This window comes from Diceros bicornis, chromosome 2, assembly GCF_020826845.1.
Source record: "Diceros bicornis minor isolate mBicDic1 chromosome 2, mDicBic1.mat.cur, whole genome shotgun sequence".
NCBI lineage: Eukaryota > Metazoa > Chordata > Mammalia > Perissodactyla > Rhinocerotidae > Diceros > Diceros bicornis.
Window position 1 is genome coordinate 53417246 of NC_080741.1, and position 24570 is coordinate 53441815.

A 24570-nucleotide genomic window follows, 5' to 3' on the forward strand; every position below is an offset into this window, starting at 1 on the left:
CTTCCAACTGTTCACAGAGAACACCTGCCCCGCAGGTGCTGGCTGGGCCAGAATGTCCCCCATGACCCCTCTGCTGTTGCACAATTTCCACAGCACAGCCCAGATGGCGGTGTCCCAGAGGCTTGAGCCTGGAGTGGGCATCCCCTCTCATCCCGGTATATCAGGGCTAGCCCCACAGCAGTCTGATGGAGCCCCCGCGGCTGCTTCCTTGTCTCGCAGAGCTATGGCCTGAGCTCCTCTGAGCAACCTTCACAAAGTGGCTCGGCCTGAGACCGCCCCCAACCTGCCAACCAGGCTTGATGGAGAGGCAGCAGTGCAGGAGAGTGTTCCCATGTATTTAGCAAACCTGCTGCTGGAGACCCCTCCCACCAGCCTCCCCTCTGACCCTTCTTGAAAGGCTCACTCAGCAAACAACCCATATAGCTCAAGAGCTGGGAAAAGAATGTTTTCCCTGATGATCTGCTTTGCCTCCTCTTAGCAAGCAAATGAGCTCATTTTCTGCTTTACCTTGGCTGCCAGGAAGCTCAGAGCAAAGCTTTGTGCTGCTGCAGCTTCCTACCCTGGTGTCTCTGACTTAACTTTCCTCCCACATGGCTCTTTTCTCTTCTTCTCACACTCATGGTTTTTGGGTTTATTTTCTTTATGCTTTTTATTTGTAAGCCAAAGAGTTGTGTCATTTTTTTTAGAAGTAGGCGGAGTAATTATACATTTTTTTAAAAGTATGCTTTGCCTGGGCAGGAATTGGGTGGAATCTTTGCGGTGCCTAACCATAGTGCAGGGGCAGAAGACGAGACCCTCAACAGCTCAGGTATTAGAGTTAGGGACCTGGATCACCCCCATGAGACTGGAGGCTCCTGCAAACAGACCCTTGTTTCCCTCCTGGGACAGAGGCCTCATCTCTGTCTTCTTTTTCTTCCAGTGCTGGCTTCTTTATAAGGCGATGAGCAGACAGGCCTGTTCCTGAGCACAGGTGTGAAAATCAAATGTGTCATGCAAATCCCATTGCAAAAGGGCCCAAAAGCTTGAGAATGTTGGGGAGTTGGCCTATAAAGAACTTCCACCCAGTTCACTCTTTTTCTTTTTTTTTTTTTTGACTCAAAACTGGTTTTCATGGACCAAATGATCATAAAGCAGACTGAACCTCTGCTCCCAGCGAATGTTCTCCTGCCCTAGATCCCTAGCTAGGGACTGGAGCGACATGTTAAAGGAGTGGTTTAATCTCTCACTGAAAGCTCTCCATGGGCCTTACTGCACAGGCCTTTGAGGGGCTGGCAGTGGAAGAGTCTAATGTTACAGGGGGCTAAGTGTCCAGGAAGCGATTCTGAGGCCCTGGGATTTGGCCAGATAGAACCAAAGACTCCCACTCCCTGGCCTCACACATCTTTCTTTATTTGTAATGAGTGGAACTACCCCTTCCCACCATGGTCCAGGCCCTAGAGGGGCCCTGTGGTCATACGGTGACAGCCATCTGCACACAGTTGGGTGGCATGGGGGGTGGGCATAACTCCTCCCATCAGAACTACAGCTCCACAGACCAGCAGGAAATCTCTGTTCCTGGGAGCCCGTTTTGGTAATCCAGCTTGAGCTCTCTGGGATGAATAGACAGACAGACAGACAGACAGACAAGTGGTTAGCAAATCTCAGGTGTGGTGGGAAGAGAGACAGACAACTAGGGATAGGAACATGGAGGGTGGAGAGTCTCCAGGCCTCTTCGAATTCCCTCCAGCACAGGCCAAGGCCTGGTCACCCAAGGGGACCTAGTTGTGTGTGGTCTCCAGGGTCCAGGGCTCTGAGAATTCAAGGGGAGTTTCCTACAGCCCCCAACCCACCCTAGGGCTCTCTGGGCTGGTGTATTTTCTGTGAGTCTGAGTTGATGGTCCTTTGTGGGGTCATTGAGAGCTGGGTCAGCCATGCTTAAGGCATCAACCTGACTCTTCCTAGTCCCTGATCAAGGACAGAGGAGTAGGGGCCCCCATTGTCCAGCTCCCAGCCTCCCGGACCCCACCCCTGGCTAGGCTCAGTGGCCTGCTTGTGCCGAGTCACCTGGTGGCAGAGAGGTCATGCCCCTGAACCCTCAGTGTGCGCTTGCTGTCATCCGCCGCTGCTGGGGGCCCCCAGAGCACGTCCTGGTAAAACTGGCCTGGGGTACAAAGGGCAGGTCAGCGAAGGATAAAGACAGAGGGAGGCTGGGAGACACACAGAGGTGAGGGGCACTGCCTATTCACAGGCAGAGGTGGTTTCTGAGGAGGCCTTGAGCCCAGGCCATGGGCAGCGTACCAAGAGTCCCACCGACATGGCTGGAGAAGCGGTTAGTGTCTCGCAGAAGGAGCCGGAGCCCCTTCCCAGGGCCGTCCCAGGACAGCAGGCCGATGGTCACTTTGTCTGGGCTGCTTAGCATCAGGAGCCCTGCCTTATCCATGGTCATCTTGAGGCTGTGGGGAGACCCAGCATTCTGAGCAGGAAGGGAGGCCTGCATGGGACCCCAGCAGCTGTGGTGGGAATGGCGGGGGCTGCCCTCTTGTCCTCAGGAACTCCTAGTGAGGTCCTGGGTGGGGAGTCCCTAAATCTTCCGGGCTTCGGTTTCCTTGTTGGTAAACTGGGACCAATGGTAACTTGATGATGTCTGGCGATCCCAGCATTATTTATAAGATGAAATAATGTTCCTTTCCCTCTGGTTTTCTTGGATTTGGTTTCTCAGGAATGAATTTTCTAGATTGAGAGGCTCTGATACCTTCACTCGGTCCCTTTTGTTTTGAGGCCAGTGCCACATTCTTTTGATGATTAGTGGTGAATTGTGTGTCTTAAAGCCAAGAAGGGCAAGTCCCTTCTCATTCCATCCCCTCCTTTTTTACTTAAAATAATCTCTGAAATTCTTACCTTTTTGGTTTTCTTAGGAATATTAGGCACCTTCATGCATGTTTTTTTGTGTGTGTGTGTGTGTGAGGAAGACCAGCCCTGAGCTAACAGCCAATGCCAATCCTCCTCTTTTTTGCTGAGGAAGACTGGCCCTGGGCTAACATCCGTGCCCATCTTCCTCTACTTTATATGGGACACCGCCACAGCATGGCTTGCCAAGCGGTGCGTCGGTGCGCGCCCGGGATCTGAACTGGCGGACCCCGGGCTACCGCAGCGGAGCGCACGCACTTAACCGCTTGCGCTACCGGGCTGGCCCCAAGCATGTTGAATAAGACCCTGCTGTTACTCTGAGGTTATTTTAAATGCCCTAAACATACACTGTCCTTGATTCGATGTAAAAGACGTGGTCTGTTTTTCTTTATGTAAATCTTCTGTAGCTCATGAAAGTACGTGGACTTTGCATCACTACAGTCAATAGGAAGACTTGATTCCATCTTCTAGTGTGTATATCCAAGGCATCTTCGTGCCTTTATCAGATAACAGGAAACTTTAGGATCTTTTATGACACTGAGAGATTTTGGGTAAGTCCTCGGATTGCTAGGCATGCACTCACTTGTGTGGACCCATCTCTGCTGAGGGGCTCAGTGAGACGGAACAGACAGGCTCTCCATGCTTGGCACAGGCTGGGGGCTCAGAGGGCACTGCTCAGGGAGTGCCAGAGTCCTCAGCCTCTCTCCCAGGCCCCTCGTGACTTCCAGAGCCGGACAGCTGCCTCTGGAAGGCTCTACGGTGGGGCAGCCCCACCCAGAAGAGGTCGCCATCTACCTCCATTACCCACCAGCTGCCCGGCATTTGATGCCAGATGGACTTGTCTCTTATCAGAGCTTCAAGAGTATGCTGAGGGCAACATTCCCAACCTTCCATGGCAGACAGTGCTCTCCAGCTCTCATTATTGTCATCCTTACCTCACCAAGTAGAGAGCGCTGCCCTCCCATGTGCCCAACGGGCACCACACTGTCTAATGGGAAAAGTGCTCTCCGACCACATTCTTTCACTGGATCTGCCCCTCAGCCCTCTGATTCAGGGCTGTGATGATTATCCCTAGCTATGAGTGAGGAAACTGAGGCTCAGAGGGGCTAAGCGGCCTGCCCAGGGTCACACAGGATTAGCAGCAGAGCTAGCTCCAGAACACACTGTTTCCTGCATAGGGTGGTGACCTGGATTAGGTGTGAGGGCAGCCAGGTCCCCAGGGTCCCCTTGGTGCCCTCCAGAGCAGGAGGGCCATGGTGCAGGGCTCTCTGTATCTGTGTCCCTCCTGTGGGTGCAGCCCACTGCAGAAGACTCATGCACACCCACTCCACCCCCAGGCCCGTGGCCTCAAGTCACCTGTCAGCGCCGTCACCAGCTGATGCAGGCTGAGAGGTTACTGCTGGTACCCAGCCTGGGGCTTACCCGGGCATCACTGAGAACAGCGTTTCCTTCCACTTGTACACAGAGTTTCTTCGGTTCCGAGTCACTACCACATGCTCAGGGGATGCGTGGACCTGCAGCTGGGGGTTCTTGAAGGTCACCTCGATCCATGAGAACTGGGCCTTCTCTGTCTCATACTGGCCAGTCACCTCAACCCCTGCAAGGGCCAGGAGCAGAGACGTCAAAGCTGTGGCCTCAGCTGGGCACCGGCCTGAGCAGCAGCTCCTCCCTGATTACCTCCCCCAGAAGCATTCTTCACCAATTCACATCCTCAATCCCCCTTCCCCAGCATTCCCTCACACTGGGGCCTGGTTCCCACAATCTTTCCACTCATCCCTTGGTTTTATATGGAAGGGCCCCCGAATCTGCAGTGACGGCCATCTTCAGATGAGCCCTCTGAGAAGAGAGGTCTTGTCTGAAGTCAGTAAACGTTAATCAGGCCCCTGTAGTATGTCTGGCCCTGATCTAGATGCCAAGGTCAAGAGTAAGATGGAAAATCGGTGGTCCCCATCCTCAGGGAGCAAACAGACTCCGGGCCTGGTGTGATGCAGTGGGAGACCGTGTGGATCTGGGAGGAACGAGGGAGCCATAGATGTTCATTGACTCTGAGTGGCTCTGTGGGTGTGTGTGTGAGCATCCCTGAGTGCTGTGCGTCCCCAAGTCTGACCTGACACCTCAGCTCAACCAGGAAGATCCTTCTGGGGATTGGAGGACAGGTCTGGCCAATACACCTACCTCCTCCACACCCTCTGAAGTCCCACCAGCATCTTTCAGGGCTCTGTGCTTCCGCCTACCTCTTCCTCTGCCTAGTGGATCTCCACTCATCTGCCAAGGCCCAGTCACACCTGTATGACCCTGTGTAGCCTTCCCTGACCCTCAGACAGCTCCTCTGGGCTCATCTCCATGTCACGCTGGGCACTGACTACAGGCCACTGTGCTTATCTGTGCCAAGGTCTGTCTCCCCACCCCTGAAGTGTGGCAGTGCTTGGGGGCAAGCCCACATCTGGTCACCCTGGAGTGCCAAGCCACCCCAACCTGCATACATGTTGCCCAGTGGGAGGTCTGTGGAGTGGATACATGAGTGCAAGTGTCAGTGCTTGGGGGCGTGACCGTGCCATGACCTGGGACAGGCCCGCACAGCACAAGGTCTGCCCGCGTGTCTCCATGGGCAGGTGTCCCATTGTGTCTCCAGAGTGGTAAGCTGGGGGTGAGAGGGGTGGATGACTGGGTGTGCACCTCTCACCTTGGTCAGGGTCTGAGAGCAGGTTCATCAGCCCCTGAGAGCGCTTGATGTCCACGCAGAGCTGGTCCACGCTCTGCCCAGGTAGCGGCAGGATGACAGGAGGAGCCTGGATGTGGGCTGGGACAGCAGGGGTGATTCCTGGGGCAGGTGAAGCAGGCTAGGGTGTAAGAACTGGGAGGGGGGCTAAGGAGGGCTGGCAACTTACCTGGGGACTGGGCTGTCGTGGTAGTTGTTTCTGAAAGAAAAAGAGTCTGGGTTTAGGCAGCCCCTTCCTGGCGAGGGGGCTGTGTGAGGGGTGGGGTGAGGGATGGAGCAGTGCATGGATGTGGCCAAGGCCCTCTGTCCGCTTCAACATTGAGAAACCCATGTGACAGGTTCATAGAGATTCCGGGGGCTATCCTCTCCCAGGGTCTCCCTGCTATAGGGCCAGAGTCTACTGCAGGGCTTTTGGCCTGGGGGGGCACCTTTGATTCTTAAATCCACGCCATGAAACACTTGATCAGGAACTGAGGGTGCTGGTGGCACCGAAGCCAGAGTTAGTGCAGGAACAGCCAGAAACAGAAAGGGAGAAGGCAGTCAGGATTCAGAGCAATCAGCTCGCCTTCCAGCCATCACTGCCACCTGCCACCCACCAGACTCCAGCCCCACAACCCCTGCCACACATACACCCAACCTAGAAGAGCCTTTGCAAAGAGACTTTCAAACTGAAGAGCATGGTATTAGGGAAAAGGCTGAGGAGACAGGGTCCAGCCTGGCTCTGCGGCTGTGTCTGAGTCCAGATTTAGAGATCGCAAACAGTTCAAGGGACCACTGTGGGCTTTGGGAATGGAGGAAACCTTCCCTTTCCAGAAGGTTCCATCTGAGACAGCCTCCAGAGGGTAATGAACCCAATTCAGTGAAAAGGAAGGACACATCACTTAATGTCGTGCCCCACAGCAACCCTCTCTGGTCTGCCCAGCCCTGTGCTTGGTGCTTTATTTCATCCAACTCTGCGGGTAGTTTTGATTATTACTTTGGGGAAACTAGGCTCTAGAGGGTCAGAAAGCAGCTTACCTAACACGTCTGGTAGCAGCATACCATGGTGGGGTGGGAAAGAACGATGAGGAGGATGAAGAGGTCCGGGTTGTCCAAATCTCCGTGGGAAGCTGGGTAGCTTCTGGAAAGTCCCGGCTTTGGAAAAGTTGATTTTCCATGAGAGAAGACATGCAGTCTTCTCTCAGACAGCTCCCCTCCCAACACTGCCACCCTGGGAGCCTCTCCCACCACAGCTGGGAGAAATTCGAGGCTGGAATAATGGAGCCTCCTTGAGCTCCTCCCCATTGGGACATCAGGCCCCCCACCCGGCAGTGACCCTCACACTACCTTGTCCTCCCAAGCCTCTTCTTTCAGTAAGGACAGGGTCTGTATAACTTCCTCCTAATCAGTCACATCTGAACTTGAGTCCCAGCCATGCCACCAGCCAGGTGAGCCAAGCAAGTCACTCCCCCTCAGCCAGGGCAGAGCCCAGACTGTGGCCAGGGTCAAGGTTCTGTCAATCTCCCCTCCCCCTCCCCTCTCCTCCTTTGCTACCTGTTATTCTGGACATTCTGTCTCCCACGGAATGAGTTTTGAAGGCAGTGTGACCTGGAAATCAGAGACACCTGGGTTTGCTTCTTGGATGCACCGTTCTGGGGCCCCCAGCTGGATGGGGACTGTGTCCCCAGTGCCTAGGACAGGGCCTGAGTGGCAGCCAATTCATTCATTATCTGAATGAACAGGTGACTAAATGCACCAGTGTGCTTGGGCAGACGATGCTCGCTCCTGGCAGCCGGGCTGAGCTGGAGAGGCCCTGGCCAGCGAACTCGTGGGGCTGGTGTCCTAGGCCGTGTCAGCCAACTGTCACTCAGGCCAGCCTTTGAGGGTATTAGGCCCTTACCTGGGTGGACGTTCCTGTGTCTGTTTTCTGGATAAAACAAAAAGAGAAAGAGAGAGAGAGAGAGACACTGTCAGGGTATCTGATAAATTGGAAGGGCTTAGATCTAACCTTGCTTCCCACCCCCAGCACTACATATGGGTAGTGAACACGGGGGTCAGGAGACCTGGCTTCAGTTTCCTCATCAATGAAATGGGATGAGTCTCCTGGGGCTCCTGGGAGTCTGTGGGTGGCAGGGATGGACTCTTGGTTGGGATGTGGAGGGGCTGGGGAGAATGCTGGGTCAAAACTCTGCTGCCAAGGAGGCTGGGATCCCACCTCACACCCACCATTTTCCAGGGGCTTCTCAGCAACTTGAGACTGTTCTTGACCTTCAGGTTTGGTGACCACCATGGACGTGAGGGGGGTGACAAAGCTGTACTTGAGTGACAGGTTTAGAGCTTGGGTCTCGAGGGCCTGCTTTTCAGCATCTGATGCAGACACTCTGCAGGTTGAGGACATAGAGGCTCAGCAGGTCCCTGGATGCCTAGTCAGATTCTCCCACCATTCCAGACCCTTCCAGGGGGTTTCCACTGGGAGAGTCTGGATCTCAGACACAATACCACGACCCCCTCTCTCCATGCCTAGGAGATGGCCCCATGCCAGCTGTGCCCACCCCACCAGTGAAGAGCTTGGGGAGGCGCTGAGGCCACGTGTGGCCACCCCAGCAGGCCCTCGAGGGTACGGGCCACTCACATTTGCTCCAGCAATTGCTGGATGGTCAGGTACGCCCAGAGTCTCTCTATGAAGCTGTGGAAGATGTACTTGGGGCTCCGGAACTCCTCCTCCTTCTGGGCCACGCTGGATTCCATTTGGAAGGTGATGTTCTGCAAGTGCTGGAAAGAGGGGCCCAGCCAGGGCAGGAGCAGTGAGGGTCTGACAGCAGCACCTGACCTGGAGCTTGGAGCACTTCCACGAGAAACCTGGTTGGAGCTGGGGCAGGTCTCATGCATTGGCTGCGAGGACTGCCCTTCTTTGAGTAGAGTGGGGGGCGGGGAGGGAGTTTAGGGCTGCGAGGGGCTCAGTGACAGAGCCTCCAAGGATGAGAAGGAGGAGGAGATAAAAGGTAGGAAACTATCCCAGGGGCAGCAGGTCAGGCGCAGAGCCGGGGACCCCAGGCAGACCGACCCTCAGGGAGGAAGGAACGAAGATGGGTTCTGAACCCCAGGCCGGGGTAGAAACAGCAGCAGGAGGGATGCACAAGTACAGTGTGGAGCAGAAAGGGTCCCAGACACAGCCTACCCTCACCCCAAAGATGGAGACTCGGGACAGAGAGGGAAGAGCCTTCCCTAGCAGTCAGTGGCAGAGCTGGGAAGAAAACTCAAGCGTCATGGCCCTGATGGGGCTTGGAGCCCCGTCCACCCCAGCAAGCTGTCTCTTGCCCAAGCTGGTGCCCTTTGCTGGGACTGAATACTGTGGGATGGTGACAGCTAGGCATGCGCCCAAGCTCTGGGTGGACTGCCACTTCCTTCCCCAGGGAGGGGCCTTCTGCTCTCAGGCTGACTTGGCCCGCAGCCTGGGAAATGGGGTCTGGGGAGAGAGGAACCCCAGCTCTCTCACCATAGCTCCCCAGGGCAGCCAAAGACCTGCTCAGTGTGGATCCAATCCCACCACCCCTGCTGGAACCACCCTCCTCTGTCTCCCACCCAGAGCCGGGCCACCTGAGGCTTTGTCACGTGCAGGCCACCTGCATGCATTTTGCTCTCTCCACACGTATAGCTATTTGTCTGATGGTTTTCCTTAATTGCACTTTAAATAGATTCTTTACTTGGCCTTGTCCCAAGCAATACCTGTGAAATCTTAGGTCTGGGGTCCGAGTTATATTTTTCAGAACATTAAAATAAATACATAACTGCTAAAACAAAGAGATATTTGTGAACTACCCCGAGTCACGTTGGGTTCTGCCCTTTGGGAATCCTTGGCCTCCAGGAGAAGATCAGCATCTATTGTGTACAGTGCATTTACACAGAGCCAGACCTTAACCCCCACAGCAGCCTTACAGGTTGATAAGGTGATTTATTCTCAGTTTCACATAGGAGGAAACTAAGGTACAGGGAGGTTAAGTGACTTGCCTCAGGTGTCACCTCTGGGAGGTGGCAGAGCTGGGTTTAAAGCGGGGCAGGCTGGCACAAGGCACGCACTGCCCATCATGACACTTGGCTACTTCTTCTGAGACGAGGCCCTGGACCCCCCATACCTGCCTGCCTGGCTGCCCTGCCATTCTCCCCATACGTGCTGTCCGCCAGCCATGCAAGCCTGGAACATTCCTCCATCACTCCACCATCTGGCCTCTGCCACCTCCTACTCATCCCTAAGTCTCAGCTGAGCCTCCTCCAGGAAGCCTTCCCTGATCCCCAGGCCAGGTTGGGGCTCCCAGTGCTGTTCTCCTGAGTCCCTGGGTTTATCCTGTCAGGGACATCCCAGCCTGTAGCTCCTTGTTTACGTGACGATTTACCCATGCTGTCTCTCCCGTGAGAACCTCCCTAGAGAAGGACCTCTCCTGGTGTAGAGCAGGTGCTCAGTTTCTGTTTCTGGAATGAGAGGGCCTCTCGTGGCACAGAGGCAGGGAAGGATGGGCAAGGGCAGGGTACCACGTGGTGAGCTGAGCTCTTGACCCAGCTGCAGCAGGGCCCAGGGCAAGCTGCCTGCTCTACCCGGGCCTCAGACTGCTCATCTGTCAAATGGGAACCACCCTCCCTGCCGACTGAACCTCAGAGGGCTGGTGTGAGGATGGGAGGGGTGCCAGCCCCTGGTGCCCTCAGGAACAGCAGCAGCCCAGCCTGACCACCGAGTGCCTACCCGAGACAGCACACGCAGGTGCTCAGGAGAATCAGGATGTTATCTCATTGAATCTCCACCACGAGCCCACGCAGTGGGGATGCACAAGTGGCAGAGGGCACTTTGCGACTCGCTCAAGGTCAACCGGCTAGAGCCTGTCAGGGCTAGGGTTTGAACCCAGCCCCTCTGACTGCCTGCCCCAGCTGCCCTTCATCTCCAGGATGGCTGGCCACACTCACCACCTTCCCGCTGACTTTGGCTGAGAGCACATCAGGGCTCTGGTCCCGGAGCTTCCCGGCCACTACCATCTCGGAGCCCTTGAAGAGCAGCCGGAAGTTGTCCTGTGTCACCTCCTCCACGGCATTGCTCGGGTACTCGAAGGCCACCCTCATCAGCAGTGGGTTGGCCACTTCCTGGTAGAAGTCCTGTAGGGTGGGGGGTGTCACGAGGGCCGGCTGGGGTCTACCCACCTCTCTGTGCTGACCTTCACTCAGGCTGTCCACCAGGGGTATGCAGGCACCTGGAGCTGCAGGGCAGAGTCTGAGTCCTCATAGATGCGCCGAGCCAGGCCACCGTTGTCCAGTGCCAGCTTCTCCAAGAAGGCGTAGCTGACGTCGAAGCCGAAGCCCAGGCAGAAGAGGCTGTACTGGCCGCCTATGGCTGCCTTCACGTTCTTCTGGATGCTCGCAGGGTTGGTCTCCCCTGGACCCAGCGGTTTGGGAAGTAGATGAGAAAACAGTGATTTGCTCAATGGATATTTCTGGAATCTCAGAGCCAGAGGGGCCTCAGAGACCCCCTCCCTTCCCTGGGTCCCACAGCAAGCCAGGGTGGAGCCCCAGCGGCTCCCCTTGGGCAGTGTGCCCTGGAGTTGCTGGCAGTGCCTCACCCACAGTGGGGTCGCCGTCGGTGAGCAGGATGATGAGGGAGACGCTCCCTGCGGGCAGCAGCTCCTGCTGGTTGGCTCTCGTCAGCAGCTGCACAGCCCTCAGTGTCGCAGCGTTGATGTCGGTCGCTGTGGGGCGCACACTCTCAGGGTGGCTCCCAGCCAGATGCCCTGGGCCGCGCTCGGTGCCCCGGAAGCCCCACCCTGCAGGGCTGCCCAGGCGCTCACCTCCCTGGGCCTTGATGACAGCAGCGTAGTTCTTGGCCTCCTTCACGTTCTCAGCCGAGGCCAGCACCAGCGATGGCTTCCACTGGGTTGTTTCCCCGCTGAAGCAGACAAGGTTGAACTGGTCTTTGGGGCTGAGGTCGTCCAGGATCTTAATTAGGGCTTCCTGGGTCTGGTGAGGAGGAAGGGAGACAAGGTGGGTATCTTAGTGGGGCCTCCTTGGGGTCTCACGTGTTCTCGGGCTGGCCCTCCCGGGGCTTGCATCTGGAGTGGGGTCATGGTGAATGCTCTAGGGGTAGCACCTGCCCCATACTCTGACCAACCACGACCTCTGGGACCCCCCTACCCAGGAAGACGGAGAAGGGATGCTCTGCTTGCTGGACCAGAGCTGATGGTGTGAGGTGTCTGGGAGCTTTCAGGGTCCCGTCCAAGCCCATGGGACCCACCTGCTGGATTTTCCTGCCCATCATGGAGCCACTCTTGTCAATGACAAAGATCACATTCTTGGGTATTGTGGGCAGGCCCTCGGGGGCAAAGTAGTGCACAAAGTAGCCATTCTCAATCTGTGACCAGAGTGAGACGAACCCAGGTGATGAGAACTGCAGCCCTGGCCTGCCCCCAACCAGCCTCCTAATCCTGAATCCTCGGGTTCCTATGCTGTCTCCATTCTGGCCCTTCCATCTCTGTCCCACTGCTAACCTCCCCAAATTCTTGCCATCTTTTAGGGCTCAATCCAGCCCCTCTCTTGCCTTCCCTGCTCACGCATGGCCCACTAAGACTCTACCCCACTTTACCTCCTATTTGTTTTAGTATTTGAGGCTAAAATGTTCAGACATAAAAAACCTGAGATTCAGCAAAACAGTGAAGACTCCAAAAATAAGGTCCATCAAAAGAGTAAAGGGGAACACAATGATGCCAGAAACTATGTGAAAGAAGCTACTGCATATGAGCATAAAACTGAGCTGTGAGCCTCCTGGCAGCGAAGGTAACAAGGAAAACCCTGCAGGGCAGCTCTTCGGCAGAGGCAAACCTTTTTTGCCTCCGAAAGGGAATTGTTTTCTGTCTATGCTGCCCCTGGTGCACACTAATAAGTAGGGGCAGTTATTTTGCCTTTTCTTCTAGAACACTCAGGCTCAGGCTCTTGAGGGTAGATGGATTTCCTGGTTGCCCCGGTCTTGCCTGGAGCCCACACACCTGAATGGAGCCCCCAGAGACGGTCCGGTTCACATCATAGCGGACGATGAAGGTGCCGTCCAGAACTGTGTCTTGCTGCTCCGGAGACTTCTGCTGCTGGGAGAGCGTTGGCTTGAACCGGATGTGAGCCTGGAGAAACCACCGGGCTGAGGTTGGAAGGAGCAGGCAGGCCATGCCAACAACACCCCTCACCCGTGGTCTGAAGTGAGAATTCCAGGATGTAGCCCTGGGTCAAATTCCAGGGACCTCTCTCTCAGGCTGAGCTGTCGCATAGACTGCCTCCACACAGGGGAGGGGGTGTGAGAGTGAGTCCCCTGCTCCCGGAGCTGCGCAAGTGGAGGTTGGGCTCAGGATGTGTGCGATCCAGCCATCTTCTCCTCCCACCTGGTTCTGGGACCCTCACATCAGTCTCCTCTCCAAGTCCTTCTCCTCCAGTCTCAGGGTTCAAACTAGCACCCACCATCCCTCTCTAGGCCTTCCCCTCCCCATCTGCCAAATGACAGCAGGGACACAGAGGCCTCAGAAGTCCCGCCAGCTGAGAGATTCTGCCCAATTGTCTCACTTCCTGGAAATCCAGGCTTATAGGGCTGGCCTGAAGACAGGCCCCTTGGTACCCTCCCCCACCGACCACAGCAGGCCCACCTTGGTCATGTTCTGCGAGACGGTGAGGGCATTTGCCAGTTCGTTGGTCATGAAGGTGCTCTCTGTCTCCAGGAACCTGATGCCCTGAGGCTCGAAAATGTGAATGTCCATCTGGAGGCAAGAAGTGGGTCACTGGGTCAGCCAGGAGCCGAGGCTAGGCCTCACAGGAGGCAGAGGGGAAAGTGGGGCCACCCTCAGCAGAACAGGGGTCATCCAGGAGGCCTCCTGGGAGGAGGCAGCAGCAGGTACCTGCAGGTGCTTGACCAGCTGCTGGGGCCGAACTTTCAGCAGCAGCTCATACACTCCCAGCTGCCGCTTGAGCAGCTCCTCATACACCAGCTCAAAGGTGACCTTGGCTGCGGGAGCCACATTGACAGATACCTGGAACTGCTCCATCTTTCTCCCAGTGGCCCTGGGGGAGGAAGGTATCGGGTCTGCCCCTCCAGGCCAGGTGGGGTATGGCCACTGCAGACTGGGGAGCAGGGCTCAAGGGCTGAAGGCAGGGGCAGCCTCTGCCTGACCCCCACCAGGTCCTCCAACAACCCCTCCGGCTCACTTGACAAGGCCGGCGCTCTCTCCCCTGGCCACGGCTGCGCTGTACTGTTCCTGGGCTGTAGCCTTCTCCTTGATGTTCCCTGGGTACGTCACACCATTGATGATCCTGGGGCAGGAGGATGGGGGTTGTGGAGAGCTGGATGGGGGTGGCCCGCTCCAATCTCACCTCCTCCAGTGAGCCTCTCTAGGACTTGGTGTGCTTCTTGACAGAGTGACTCCTATCCTTACCTGAGCCCACCTCAGTTTATTATGCACCTATTGTGTATAAGACTGTGCAGCACCCAGGGTGAGGTCAGGGGGCCTCTGCAAGGTATGTCCAGCCTACAGCTATCCTGAGGCATGTACAGTGTTAGTAAACATTTTTTTAGTTAATAAACATTTTACTGAACAGACAGGGGAGGGAGGTTGCAGAGGAGGCAGGGCTGAGCTGTTTCAGCCCCTCTTCTCCCTTCCAGTCTGGCCTCACATTTCAGTTGCCCCTTCCCTTCACCGACTGTTCCCAGAGGAACCGCCCAGTCACCAGCGAAAGCTTTCTGAGGCCTGCCTGTGCCCAGCCCCGTGTCCAGCTATGCGAGGCAGACTGAGGCGGAGGGAGGTGCCGGTTCCCAGGCCAGTGGAAGACATAGGGCTGAAAGGCTCTGACCCCTCTCCCCCTGTGGCTACCTCCTCTTCCTACCAACACAGTGCAGGGCACTCTGCAGGGAGGGTGGCCTCTGGGGAAGCAGGTTTTGGATAATTGGTGGGCAGGACTCCTAGGAGTGGGACACAATCCTAGTGGCCATTCTTTGGGACTGAAAGAGAACTTCCCAGGCTGTTTGTCTGGAAGGAAAATGACTACTCCAGAACCTCCTTGTGGGATGAGTATGGCATGGCAGGCAAACATGAGCCTGATCTGGGGGTGGCCTGAAAGGGTGGGAGTGTCGAGGGGTGGGTAGGGAGGTCCAGACCTCAGGACCGAGTGTCCTTCCTCCCCACCTTCCTGACCTTCCTGGTCATACTTTAACTCTGGGCTAGGGATGGCGCTGGTGCATGGGCTGCAGGGCTCCTCCTCCCAGATGCCCACTGGGAGCTCCTGGCCAGGTCAGAGAGCAGGGCACCCTGCCCCCTGCTTCCCTATTCTATGCACCCCTGAGAGGGGTGCCAGTCTTGGGCTCCCAGCAGATGCGATGGGCCCAGAACCTGGCAGCCTGCTGGCCTAGCACCCATGTGGGAGGCTGGGTGCAGCCTGTGAAGCTCATACTGCAAGTTGGCAGCACAGGCCCTGGCTCCGGCGTTAGGAAAAGTAGAGGCTGGTGGTGGGGGGAGGGTGGCAGGGAGAGAGGGAAGAGCCAACCACAGGGACCTCGCCCCCACTGCAGTTTTTCAGAGGTCCCAGGGTACACTGGGGACCCTGCCTGAGAGACACTCGCTCTCTGCTCCACCTATTGCCCTCCCTGAGTTTCTGGGATCAGCCTGCCTCTGGTCTGGAGTGTCCTCAATCACTGCCTCTCCTGCGGGCCAGGAACAGACAGAGAGTTCTCTTGCATTTAGTAAACATTGCAAAACTGAGTCAGGAAGGGTGGGGGAGGATAGCAGAGGACAAGGGGAGGATGGTCACCAGTTCAGAGTCCGCAGAGACCCCAGAGGCCTCCCAATGAGGCTTCTGATCCAGAGTAGAAACGCTCTCTGCAGTATCCCTTTTGGGGACTAGCGTGGCTTAGAACTTCCTGTGACAAGGAGGTCCCCCTCCTCAAGGCATCACTCCATTGTGGGGCAGCCAGGGGTTAGGAAGTTTTCTGTATTCTGAGCTGGAATCTGCCTTCTGGTGACTCCCTCCTGCCTGGGCCTGGCCTCAGAGTGTCCCAAGTCTGTCCTACTCAAAAGCAAAGACACAAAGGCATCATTGTTCTCCATCTGCCACCTGGGCAGCACTGAGGGATAATGGGTTGATGGATGGAGGGATGGACAGATGGAGGGAGTGATGGACGGAGGGTGGGATGGAGGGAGGGAGGGAGGGACATAGGGAAAGATGGAGAGATGGAAATGTCTCTGAGAACGCGTGTAGTTCCTGTATTGCCTACAGGTGGAGCATACACACCTAAGGCATACATCCTTGCATACCTCACATCAAGAAGAGGGCCTCTCTTCCTGATGGGGCACAGGACGGATGATGTCACGGTTCTGGGTTGGGGAGGGGGGATGAGAAGGAGGGCAGGAAGGCACCTACATAGAGAAGTTGGTGATGAAGGCTTTCTTGGGCAGCTCCATCTGGAAGGTGGCCTCCTGCACAGTATCAGCCTTGTTGACTACCCGGCTGGTGACGACCGTGTGGGCAAATCGGGATGAGACCTTGGAGTCCACAGTGAAGCTATAGATGTCGATGTCATTCTGGACCAGCGAAGGAGGAGGAGGTGGGATTGTCTTAATGCCACCCTAGCTTGGGGCAACACTCTTCAAGAGTGGGCCCTGACCTAGGTCCCAGACCAATCCCTGGCCCCCCAACCCTAACTGAGCCATTGACTGGGCCTCAGGCTAAAGCCCATGAGGCATTTCATATGCGAACCTTTGTCTCACCTCTTAAGGCAGCTGTGTGCTTCATTCCCCACCATACAGTCTTGCTATGTGGGGTCCATAGTGCCCTGCAGAAGCCCTAGTGTGTCTGGGAGGGGACTGTCACTTATCCTTGGAGCAGAGGTGAGCACAGAGGGCCCTGGCAGGGTCAGGAAGCTTGTGTGCAGTCTTAGCTCCGCCCAGTGAAAGGGCAGCGAACAAGTCCTTTGATTTCTGGCAACCTTGGCCTCCACAGAAATTAGGGAAAACAGCTCCTGCCAGTCTTCCACAAGGGGCCTTTGGGAGCTGGGAGAATTTGAACGTAACGGTCCAATCACTAAAAGCTGGGAATCTTCCTCGGCCCCCTTTCCCTGCAGCCGTGGACCCTCCCCAGTTGCCTCCCTCCCCCCAGGGCTCTCCCCCAGGCATGTGCTCTTCGCCCCAAGGACTGCAGTCCTCAAGGAAGGACACATGCAGAGCCTTACACACCTCTTGCCTGCTCGCACATGGCACACGTACATACCAGCTCTGTTCAGCAGCACAGGCAGTTTAGCATAGAGGCACGTGACTGGCCCAGTGGCTTGTTCACACATGTGAGCATCTGCTCTGTGCCAGGCACTGTACAGTCATGTGCCGCATAACGACACTTCGGTCAACGATGGACTGCATATATGACGATGGTTCCATAAGACATAATGGAGTCTAGGTGTGTAGTGGCCTACACCATCTAGGTTTGTGTAAGTACACTCGATGATGTTCGCATGGCAAAACTGCCTAATTACACATTTCTCAGAACGTGTCCCACCGTTAAGCGACGCACGACTATACTAAGCACTTGATAGGTATTATGCTTCATCTTCACAATAAACCTTCAAATAGGTTCTGTTATTGCCTTGTCTTACAGATGCAGAAACTGAGAGAGAGAAAGCATAAGTAACTTCCTCAGGGTCACTCGGTCAGGGAGAGGTGGCGCTGGGCTTGTGAAGTCCATTCTCACCCACCCACCCACTGCCAGCCTTGAGCGGCCACTTGCTGAGCTGCATTTCCTCACCTGCCAGATGGGAATAATAGGATCGCCCCTTCTATTAAGTGTGAGAATATCCATAAGACCCTCAGGGTGGTACCGGGTGGATGGTCAGCACCATTTCTTTAAACACACACTGATCTGTGCTCACTTGTACTTACATGCTTGCACACACAGAGGGTCTCCTCCACTCGTTCACCAGCTCACACCACTCACACTCAGGTGCATACACACAGGCCCCCATGGACACCTGCTACCTTTCGGGCAGTGGTGGCCTGGAGGACAGCCGGCAGCGAGAGCAGGACCAGCACGATGCTGTAGGTGTGGAGAGGGGTCTTCATTTTGGATCCAGTGAGTGGCAGGCTGCTTCTGAACTTGCAAGGAAGTGGGGAGTGAATTAGTAACTTGCTCACTGCCCCGCCCCTGTGGGGGCAGGTTCTGGGAAACTGGGATCTACAAGCCAAAAACTGAAGTGGCCTCAGTAAACAGGCAAACTGCAAATGTCCTGTGGACCTTGGCTGGGGACAGGAACATGTACTGAGGAAAGGCATGCTCAGGTGGGAGTTGGGTATTGGCATCCCTTCTGAAAGGTCCAGAACCTTCCCAGGCCACCACCACCCCTCACACCAGTCGTTCACCAACAAGCTCCCTAGAGCAGGGGGACACAACAGTGACCCAGGCCACTCTCCATAAGCCCAGTCTGGGGGAAACAGAGGGATGGCTGGGAAGACGAGGGCTGGGGCAGCTTCCTGGAGGAAGGGTGCCTGAGGCCAGGCCAGTGTGACTGGGCAGTGGGGCCTTAAGGCACTGAGCAGCCCCTGGGGGTCTGAGTGGGGTAAGATCTGTTGGGGCCAATGCAGGATGGATACACCTTATTTCTGGGGTGAGAGGGGCTGGGCCCAGGAGCCCCTTCTCTCTCCTGATCCACATGAACCTAGCCAGGGCTCTTGATTCAACTCTAGCAAGGCTCCCAAAATGAGACAAACCAAGAGCCATAAAGACGCCCACACCTTGTGGCCCAGAGGTCTCGCTGTGGGGAACTGATTGAGAGGAAAGCATGCAACAGAAGAGAAAGCACAGAGCTCCTGAAGGGGGTGATTCTGTGCCATGCCGTGCCCACTCAGGTGGCCGACGCGGAGGCCGGTCGTGCCACAGCAGCCTGTGAATCACAGCCTGAATGAGAAAGGGCAGAGGCTGATCCATCAGCATGTCAAGGCAGTGCCGTTGTCACGAGCCCGGACCCAGGGGAGGGCAGCCCAAGGGCCTGGGGTAGGATTACTGACTTTTTCCAATTTTCCTTTAATAAAGTTGAAATGCTGCTTTTACAACAAATAGCAATAAAGTGAACAAATATTGGGGGATCCGGACGCAGCTGGTTCTTGTGTCCTTGGTGGCTCGGGAAAGGCCAGCTCCTGAGTCTGTGGCCATAGAGGGGGTAAAGATGCTTCAGGAAAGTGTGGTCAGGTGCCAAATCTTGGGTTGGGGAAGCACTCGGTGACAGTAGCCCTGGGGATGGAAGATGGGGTAGCCATCTTGTGGGCCTACTTGGGGCCCTGGGGCAGTGACCGGCTTGCAGAGGGCTGGGAAAGGGTCTCCTCCATTAGCCCTGCCTCCGTCAATGCCAGTAGCATCGGGTCCCAGGGGAAGGGCATCATAGACTTTGGAGCTGTGTCTGCAGCTGCAAGTAAATGTGCCTGTTCCACAGCACGACTACAGCCAGAAGCCTCATCTCTGTGTGCATCTAGATTGCTCACTCTTTGGCTCTGGCTATGATTGGGTTACATGGAGAGCGGGGGGTGGGGAGAAGAGTCACACCCCTTCAGCAATGTGGGGGAAGAGCCTCCCCAAGGAGTCCAGTGAGCAGGCCCAGGCCCTGTCCCCACAGAAGGTCTGCTCCCTTGGGGCATAGAGTACAGGCCTAGCTTGGAAATAGCTATATAAGGAGCCCAGGGTGGCCAGGAATGTGGGCAAGTCTCCGAGCAGTCAGCTCCACCTGCCCAGGGGACAGGAGGGGCATCAGCCCTGAGGCAGGCCCTGCCAGTCCACCCTGGACTGTTCACGGTCTTCCTGTCATAACCAGACAGGCCTCTGTAGTGCCCTGAAGCTGACAAGTCTATGCACACAGTGGACATTGAGGCCTGAAGAGGAAAGAATTGCACATGAGCCAAGAACCTAGTGTTCCCATGGCTCAGGCAGGGCTGGGGAGGCTCACTCCGAGTTTGGGAGAGGGGAAAATGGCTCAGGAAGCCGACTGCTGCTGGCCAGAGAGGAGCCTCGACCTGTCTGTCTGTCTTTGAGGGGACAAGAGCTGGCAAGGAGGCAGTATAAACAAGGGTGCAGGGGGGTAGAGGGGCTTTGAAGTTTCTGGGTCCCGCAGAGCCTTGTGGTTCTCGATGGCTTCTGTGGAAGGCAGGGGCGGGGTGAGCCCCAGGCCACCACTTGCTTCACTCTGAGCAGTGTCACTGTGGTCTGTTTTATGCAATAGGCTCCAGCTCAACTCCCTTGTCATATACAAGGGGAAACTGAGCCTCAGCAAACGTGGAGAGGTTTGAAGTCTCACAGAAGGTCAGTGCCAGGTCTCCACATCCAAGGCTCTTTCTAGTATGTGGCAGTAGCCATAATAGCATCTGCATTATCTCCTGGGACCCTCCCGAAAGCTGCGAAGGGTACAGAACATGCCCCATGCCCCACCTAACCTCCCCCCCAACACACACTCTTAGCGGCCATGACCAGCGACCAACCAACACCCTCCAAATGTTGGGGCCACGTGGGCATCCTCTTTATTGGTGTTTCCCAGGTGCTGGTGCAGAATCCCTGGGGCTGAGGGGCCAGGGCTGTAGGAAAGGGGTGGCAGTCCCAGAGGTGGCAGGTGAGAAGGTGGGTTCTGGCATAAAAAAAGTTCTTGAGAAAGGCTCCTGCGTCTAGGTGTTGGCGGTGGCGAGGGGAGTGGCGTGCGCTTCTCAGCCAAAGACACTCTTGGCGGGCCCGGCTTTGGGCTTCTCAAAGACGGTCTCAGTGCCAGTCCGGGCGCGGCTGAACACCGACGGGGCGGCCGAGCCTGCTTGCTCTGTGGGGAGAGGCGTGGTCTGGAGCCCAGCCTGGCTTCCTAGGGAGGGAAGGCCCCTTTTGTGCGGAGCACCCCCATGAGCCTAGGAGCTCTGGACTCTTAGAACTGAGGACCCATGGGACCCTCCCACCCTGCCCCCCTCCTACTGACACATCTGCACCCCTCGCCCCCTGTCCCCACCACCCCTAGAACACTTACCACACTCCCGCATAACCTGGTAAGTCTTGGACTTGATCTCCTGGTTCTTGGCCAGGTTCCCTCGGGCCCCCTTCAGGTCCTCCTCCTTCACAGGGGGGCGCTTCTTCTTGATGGGGGCTTCCTGAGCGCCAGCCTTGGAGAGTCCAGAGCCTCATGTTACACCCTGAGGCCTTGAGGTTCAGACCTCTTTCCCACCTATGTGCCTTGGCCCTGAGATCCCTCTTCCCTGCTCACTGAACTCAAGCCAATTCAAGGCCCCACTCCTCTTCCAGGAAGCCTTCCCAACTATACTCCACTCCCCTGCCCACCAGTCTCTCTGCCTTTCTGCCACAGACTGGGAGCTCTGGGCCTGCAGCTGCTGTAGCCTCACACTGTGTGTCTGTCTGGCCACATTCAGGCCTGGGCACAATGGGCAAACGGGAAAGGGATTGGCTTTGAGGCTGAATTCCAAGGTCTCTGGTGAATTCCAAGACCTGCTCACTGGGTGGCAGGGGGTCCCTTAGGGATTGCCTGTCTCCCCCAAAATTTCCAGTATTTACCATGTGTGTTTTGGGGTGGGAGTGGGGCAGAGAAATCAGGTCCCCATGAAGTCAAAGTCCAAGGTCAGCACCCACCCATGGAGCAGGCAGCAAGGACAACCCTCCTCTTAGCAGGCTGGTCTGCCTGTCCCTCCAGTGTTGGAGACATCCAGACCCTACCTCTCAGCCCCAGGTGCCTGTGAGTCTGAGGCCTTATTCCTTCCTAAGCACTGGGGGCAGGTGCTAGGACTCTCTGGCCCCCGAGCCTGGGCTGGGCTCCTGGTGCAACACACTACACGCCTGCACAGAGACATACCCTGCTGGGGAGATACCCGGGCATAAAGTTATACACCTATACATCCAGCCTCACACGTAAACACATACGCACGGCTACAAATGTACGAAACTCCACACACCAAGTCATATAAGCAGCTCCCTTACACACAAAGACATGTGCAGAGATCTCAAAGTACCACATGCATTTTCTCCACTCCTCCTAACCATGGAATACCACCAAACCCAAGCTAAACAGGGATTCCTCAGGGTAAGCTGGGGCCTGGGGGTATCCTCCCTGAGCCCTGGCCTCCCAGAGCTCCTGTGTTTATGCCTGGAGCTCAGCTCAAGACACAGCCGCCAGAGATGCCAGTGTCCAGTTCTCCACTCCACCCACCTTGGTACCAACACGGCCTGTGCTGGGCCCTCCTACCTGGGACATGGTGGGTACTGTGGGAGAGCGGCTCTGAAGGCGCCTCTCTGGCTGGCAGTAGCTGGTGGAAGAGATCTGAGCAGTGCCCAGCCCTCTAGAGCTTATATAGTCCGCGTGCCTGTCCTGGGAAGTCACTCCCCCTCCTCTGACAGGCTCCCCGATGATTCAGGTCCACACAGCCACTGGCTTCAGAGTTTATTCTTGGAGATGGTAGGGGCTCGCTGAGCATGGCTGCCTGGGGGGCTGCAGCCCTGGTGAAAGCAGACAGCTGGGAAGATCCTTATCCTCGGGAACAGCTGCTGTTTGCAGGCAGGAGGGGCTGGGACTGGCAGCCACTTGTGCGTTTACGAATGTAGGTCCTGGAATGTGTTTGTGGCAGTCTGAGCTGTCCATCTGCGACAGTCCTTCCCAGTGTAGAGAGTGTCCTTGAGGAAAAGGAGGGCCCTGAGCCAGGTTGGACCGCTCTGAGCTTGTTTTTCTCTCTCTTTCACCCCTCCTCTGGATTCCAGAGGAAAGAGACTTTCCGCCCCTGCACGGCAGTGGGGCAGAAGCTCCCTGTGTCTGATGCTGAGGAGCATCCACTCAAGGCGAGCTCACGGGGCCCTCACAGTGGACTCAGGGCACAGCGGCTACCCTGGCTCACAGGTGGAGAACGTGCGGCCAGGGGAGGGAAGCCTGGGGAGGCGCTCCATCTGTGCTTTTGCTGATGCCCCCATCCTCTGTCTGCTCCCAGAGCAAATTTAGCAAAGGGACAAAGAAGGCAGGGGATAAAGCACCCAGGAAGGAACTGAGGAAACTAGGCTTTGTGGTGAGGGCACTGGTGAGCTGAAGGCGGGAAACTGCACAGAGCCTTTGACTGAGATGAGGCTGCCGGAGGGTGCCTGGTCTGAGGACGTTTAGGTTGCTGAGAGAGGGTGAGTGAGAGTGAAGCCCATTCCAGCGACTGAGGTGTGGAGAGATGGACAGGCCCAAGGGTTCCCCTGAAGGTCACTTAGTTCCCCTATGCGAGCTCCTCATACCCCCACACACAGGACTCCCAGCCTAGCGTGGGTGCGGGGAGTGGATGCGGGTAGGATGTCAGGGCCCGCCCCGCTGGATCAGACGTAGCAAAGCTCCTTGTCAGTTTGTGATGGAGATTATTTTTGTCCTTGAAGGCTCCAGGCAGACGGAACCCAACCAGGCCCTGACATTTGGTTACCCGGAATGCCACTCCACTGCTGTCATCCCTCAAACCCCACCCCGATCCCTCCCGCCCGGTCCTGGCCCCAGGAGGCCACTGCGAGGACTGCCAGACTCCATCTGAGACAAGTGCTGACATGAGGAATGCCTCTGGACAGCCATGGGCACAAACCCAGGACTCCAAACAGGGGTCAGGAGGCACTGAGGGCAGGCTGGGTCTGTGAGTGCCCTGCTGCCAGCTCCGGGGTGCTTTGGCATGACCCCCTCAGCTGGATCTGCTAGAGGAGGCACCTGCCTTCCAGCCCCATGGCCTCAGGGACAGGATGTGGTGTGTTCACTCCTCACGCTCCATCTCCCCAGCACCACTGGCTCCTCAGCAGGAGGGAGAGGAGCTTTTACTCACCTTAGCAGGGAAGTGGAAATGGCAGAATATGTCTGGTTTTCTTCCAGAGATTCTGGCTCCTACACCTGCCATGAGGCGATGTAAGGTTCTTTCTCACTCTGTTTCCTGGGGAGAACCTTCTAACTTACTGGGGAAATTTTCTTGACCCCACTAAGCTGTTTCAACTCCAGAGAACACACAACCAAGAACCACAAAAGTAATGGTTTCTTTTGTAAAAACTGTAATAAGATGTCAAACTTTATTGTAAACCATTTTACAATGTAAATACATCGTCTTCCCTTTCATTTCAAAAATGTGTTTCTGGGAATCATAACATCACTGATGAAACGCCCGCACTGGGAGGACAGAAGGAGGCCATGATTTGCTCACATAGGTCTGACTTCTAATAAACGCCATGAAAAGAGAAATCAAATTAAACCAACTCACTCACCCACCAAGGAGCCTAAGGTGCTGATAGCAGTCAGATGAGAAGGCCCTCACCAAGAGCAAAGCCCTCCAGAGCTGTCAATGCTTCACAGGGTCAAACAGAGGGCTCTCCATGCCAAGCTGGAAGTGTGTGAAACTTCTAAAAGCCAGTCCCACACCCTACAAGGTGGCTGCTCTGGCCGATGGGAAGTTTCCCAAACCATCTATGTTGGCCTGGCTGCAAAAGGCCAGTGAATTGCAGTCTGGTGGGCAGAGTGGGCTGCCAGCTGGCTGCTGCTCCCTCTAGGCTCCTAGAGCAGCATCCAACCAGGGACTCTGGGCTGCAGCCCACATGCCTACACTGCTAGGCGAAGATACAACTTGGATTTGTGCCTTGATATATTTCCCTTTAGAGGCATGACAGGTTGACATTAACCCATGACTCTGTTGCCAGGAAGGGGCACAAGTTAAAGCTTGAGGCAGGAGGCTACCAGTGTGTCTGAGGGCTAACTGATGGGCCACAGACCTTCACCTTGCAGGTATTTGGGCTGAGTGGACCGAGAAGTCACTGCCACCCGGGATCTCACCAACATCCCTCCTTGCCATTGTCAACATCCCACTGACAGCAAAAGGAAATAAGGGGGACAACTATCTCTTCCATTCAGATATGACAGTTCTATCTCATCAGATTATTCCCATGAGTTACAGGAAACTTGCTCATTGCCTTGACTTACAAATTTCCAT

General features: G+C 56.0%; 2 protein-coding genes across 2 annotated transcripts; both read right to left on the bottom strand.

Annotated features, from left to right (window-relative positions):
• Window positions 1-1371: 1371 nt before the first annotated feature.
• On the bottom strand, window positions 1372-17713 carry ITIH4 (inter-alpha-trypsin inhibitor heavy chain 4). The gene is made up of 23 exons (XM_058567731.1): window positions 17608-17713; window positions 16004-16164; window positions 13799-13903; window positions 13492-13654; window positions 13243-13353; window positions 12601-12729; window positions 11853-11969; window positions 11410-11578; window positions 11185-11310; window positions 10819-11000; window positions 10538-10723; window positions 8217-8356; window positions 7811-7965; window positions 7485-7511; window positions 7139-7192; window positions 6623-6739; window positions 5933-6084; window positions 5775-5820; window positions 5570-5686; window positions 4309-4483; window positions 2278-2432; window positions 2044-2140; window positions 1372-1589 (listed from the first exon to the last, which is right to left on the bottom strand). Exons 1-23 carry the CDS (start codon window positions 17689-17691, stop codon window positions 1520-1522), a joined length of 2838 nt encoding a protein of 945 aa, XP_058423714.1. The 5' UTR covers window positions 17692-17713; the 3' UTR covers window positions 1372-1519.
• Window positions 17714-20247: 2534 nt separating this feature from the next.
• Window positions 20248-21848, bottom strand: MUSTN1 (musculoskeletal, embryonic nuclear protein 1). Its single transcript, XM_058567747.1, has 3 exons — window positions 21812-21848; window positions 20616-20765; window positions 20248-20417 (listed from the first exon to the last, which is right to left on the bottom strand). Exons 1-3 carry the CDS (start codon window positions 21846-21848, stop codon window positions 20311-20313), a joined length of 294 nt encoding a protein of 97 aa, XP_058423730.1. The 3' UTR covers window positions 20248-20310.
• Between the last annotated feature and the right edge of the window lie 2722 nt (window positions 21849-24570).

Bases quoted from the DNA above. Each gene is read 5' to 3' on its own strand.
- ITIH4 (XM_058567731.1), bottom strand. From the start codon at position 17,691: ATGAAGACCCCTCTCCACACCTACAGCATCGTGCTGGTCCTGCTCTCG. The intron at 16,165-17,607 runs GTAGCAGGTGTC...TCGCTGGTCCAG, and splicing joins AGGCCACCACTGCCCGAAAG to AATGACATCGACATCTATAG. The intron at 8,357-10,537 runs GTGAGTGTGGCC...CCCTCTTTCCAG, and splicing joins CCAAAGTCAGCGGGAAGGTG to CACTTGCAGAACATCACCTT.
- MUSTN1 (XM_058567747.1), bottom strand. From the start codon at position 21,848: ATGTCCCAGGTAGGAGGGCCCAGCACAGGCCGTGTTG. The intron at 20,766-21,811 runs GTACCAAGGTGG...GTGTAACATGAG, and splicing joins GCCCAGCACAGGCCGTGTTG to GCTCTGGACTCTCCAAGGCT. The intron at 20,418-20,615 runs GTAAGTGTTCTA...CTCTCCCCACAG, and splicing joins CCAGGTTATGCGGGAGTGTG to AGCAAGCAGGCTCGGCCGCC.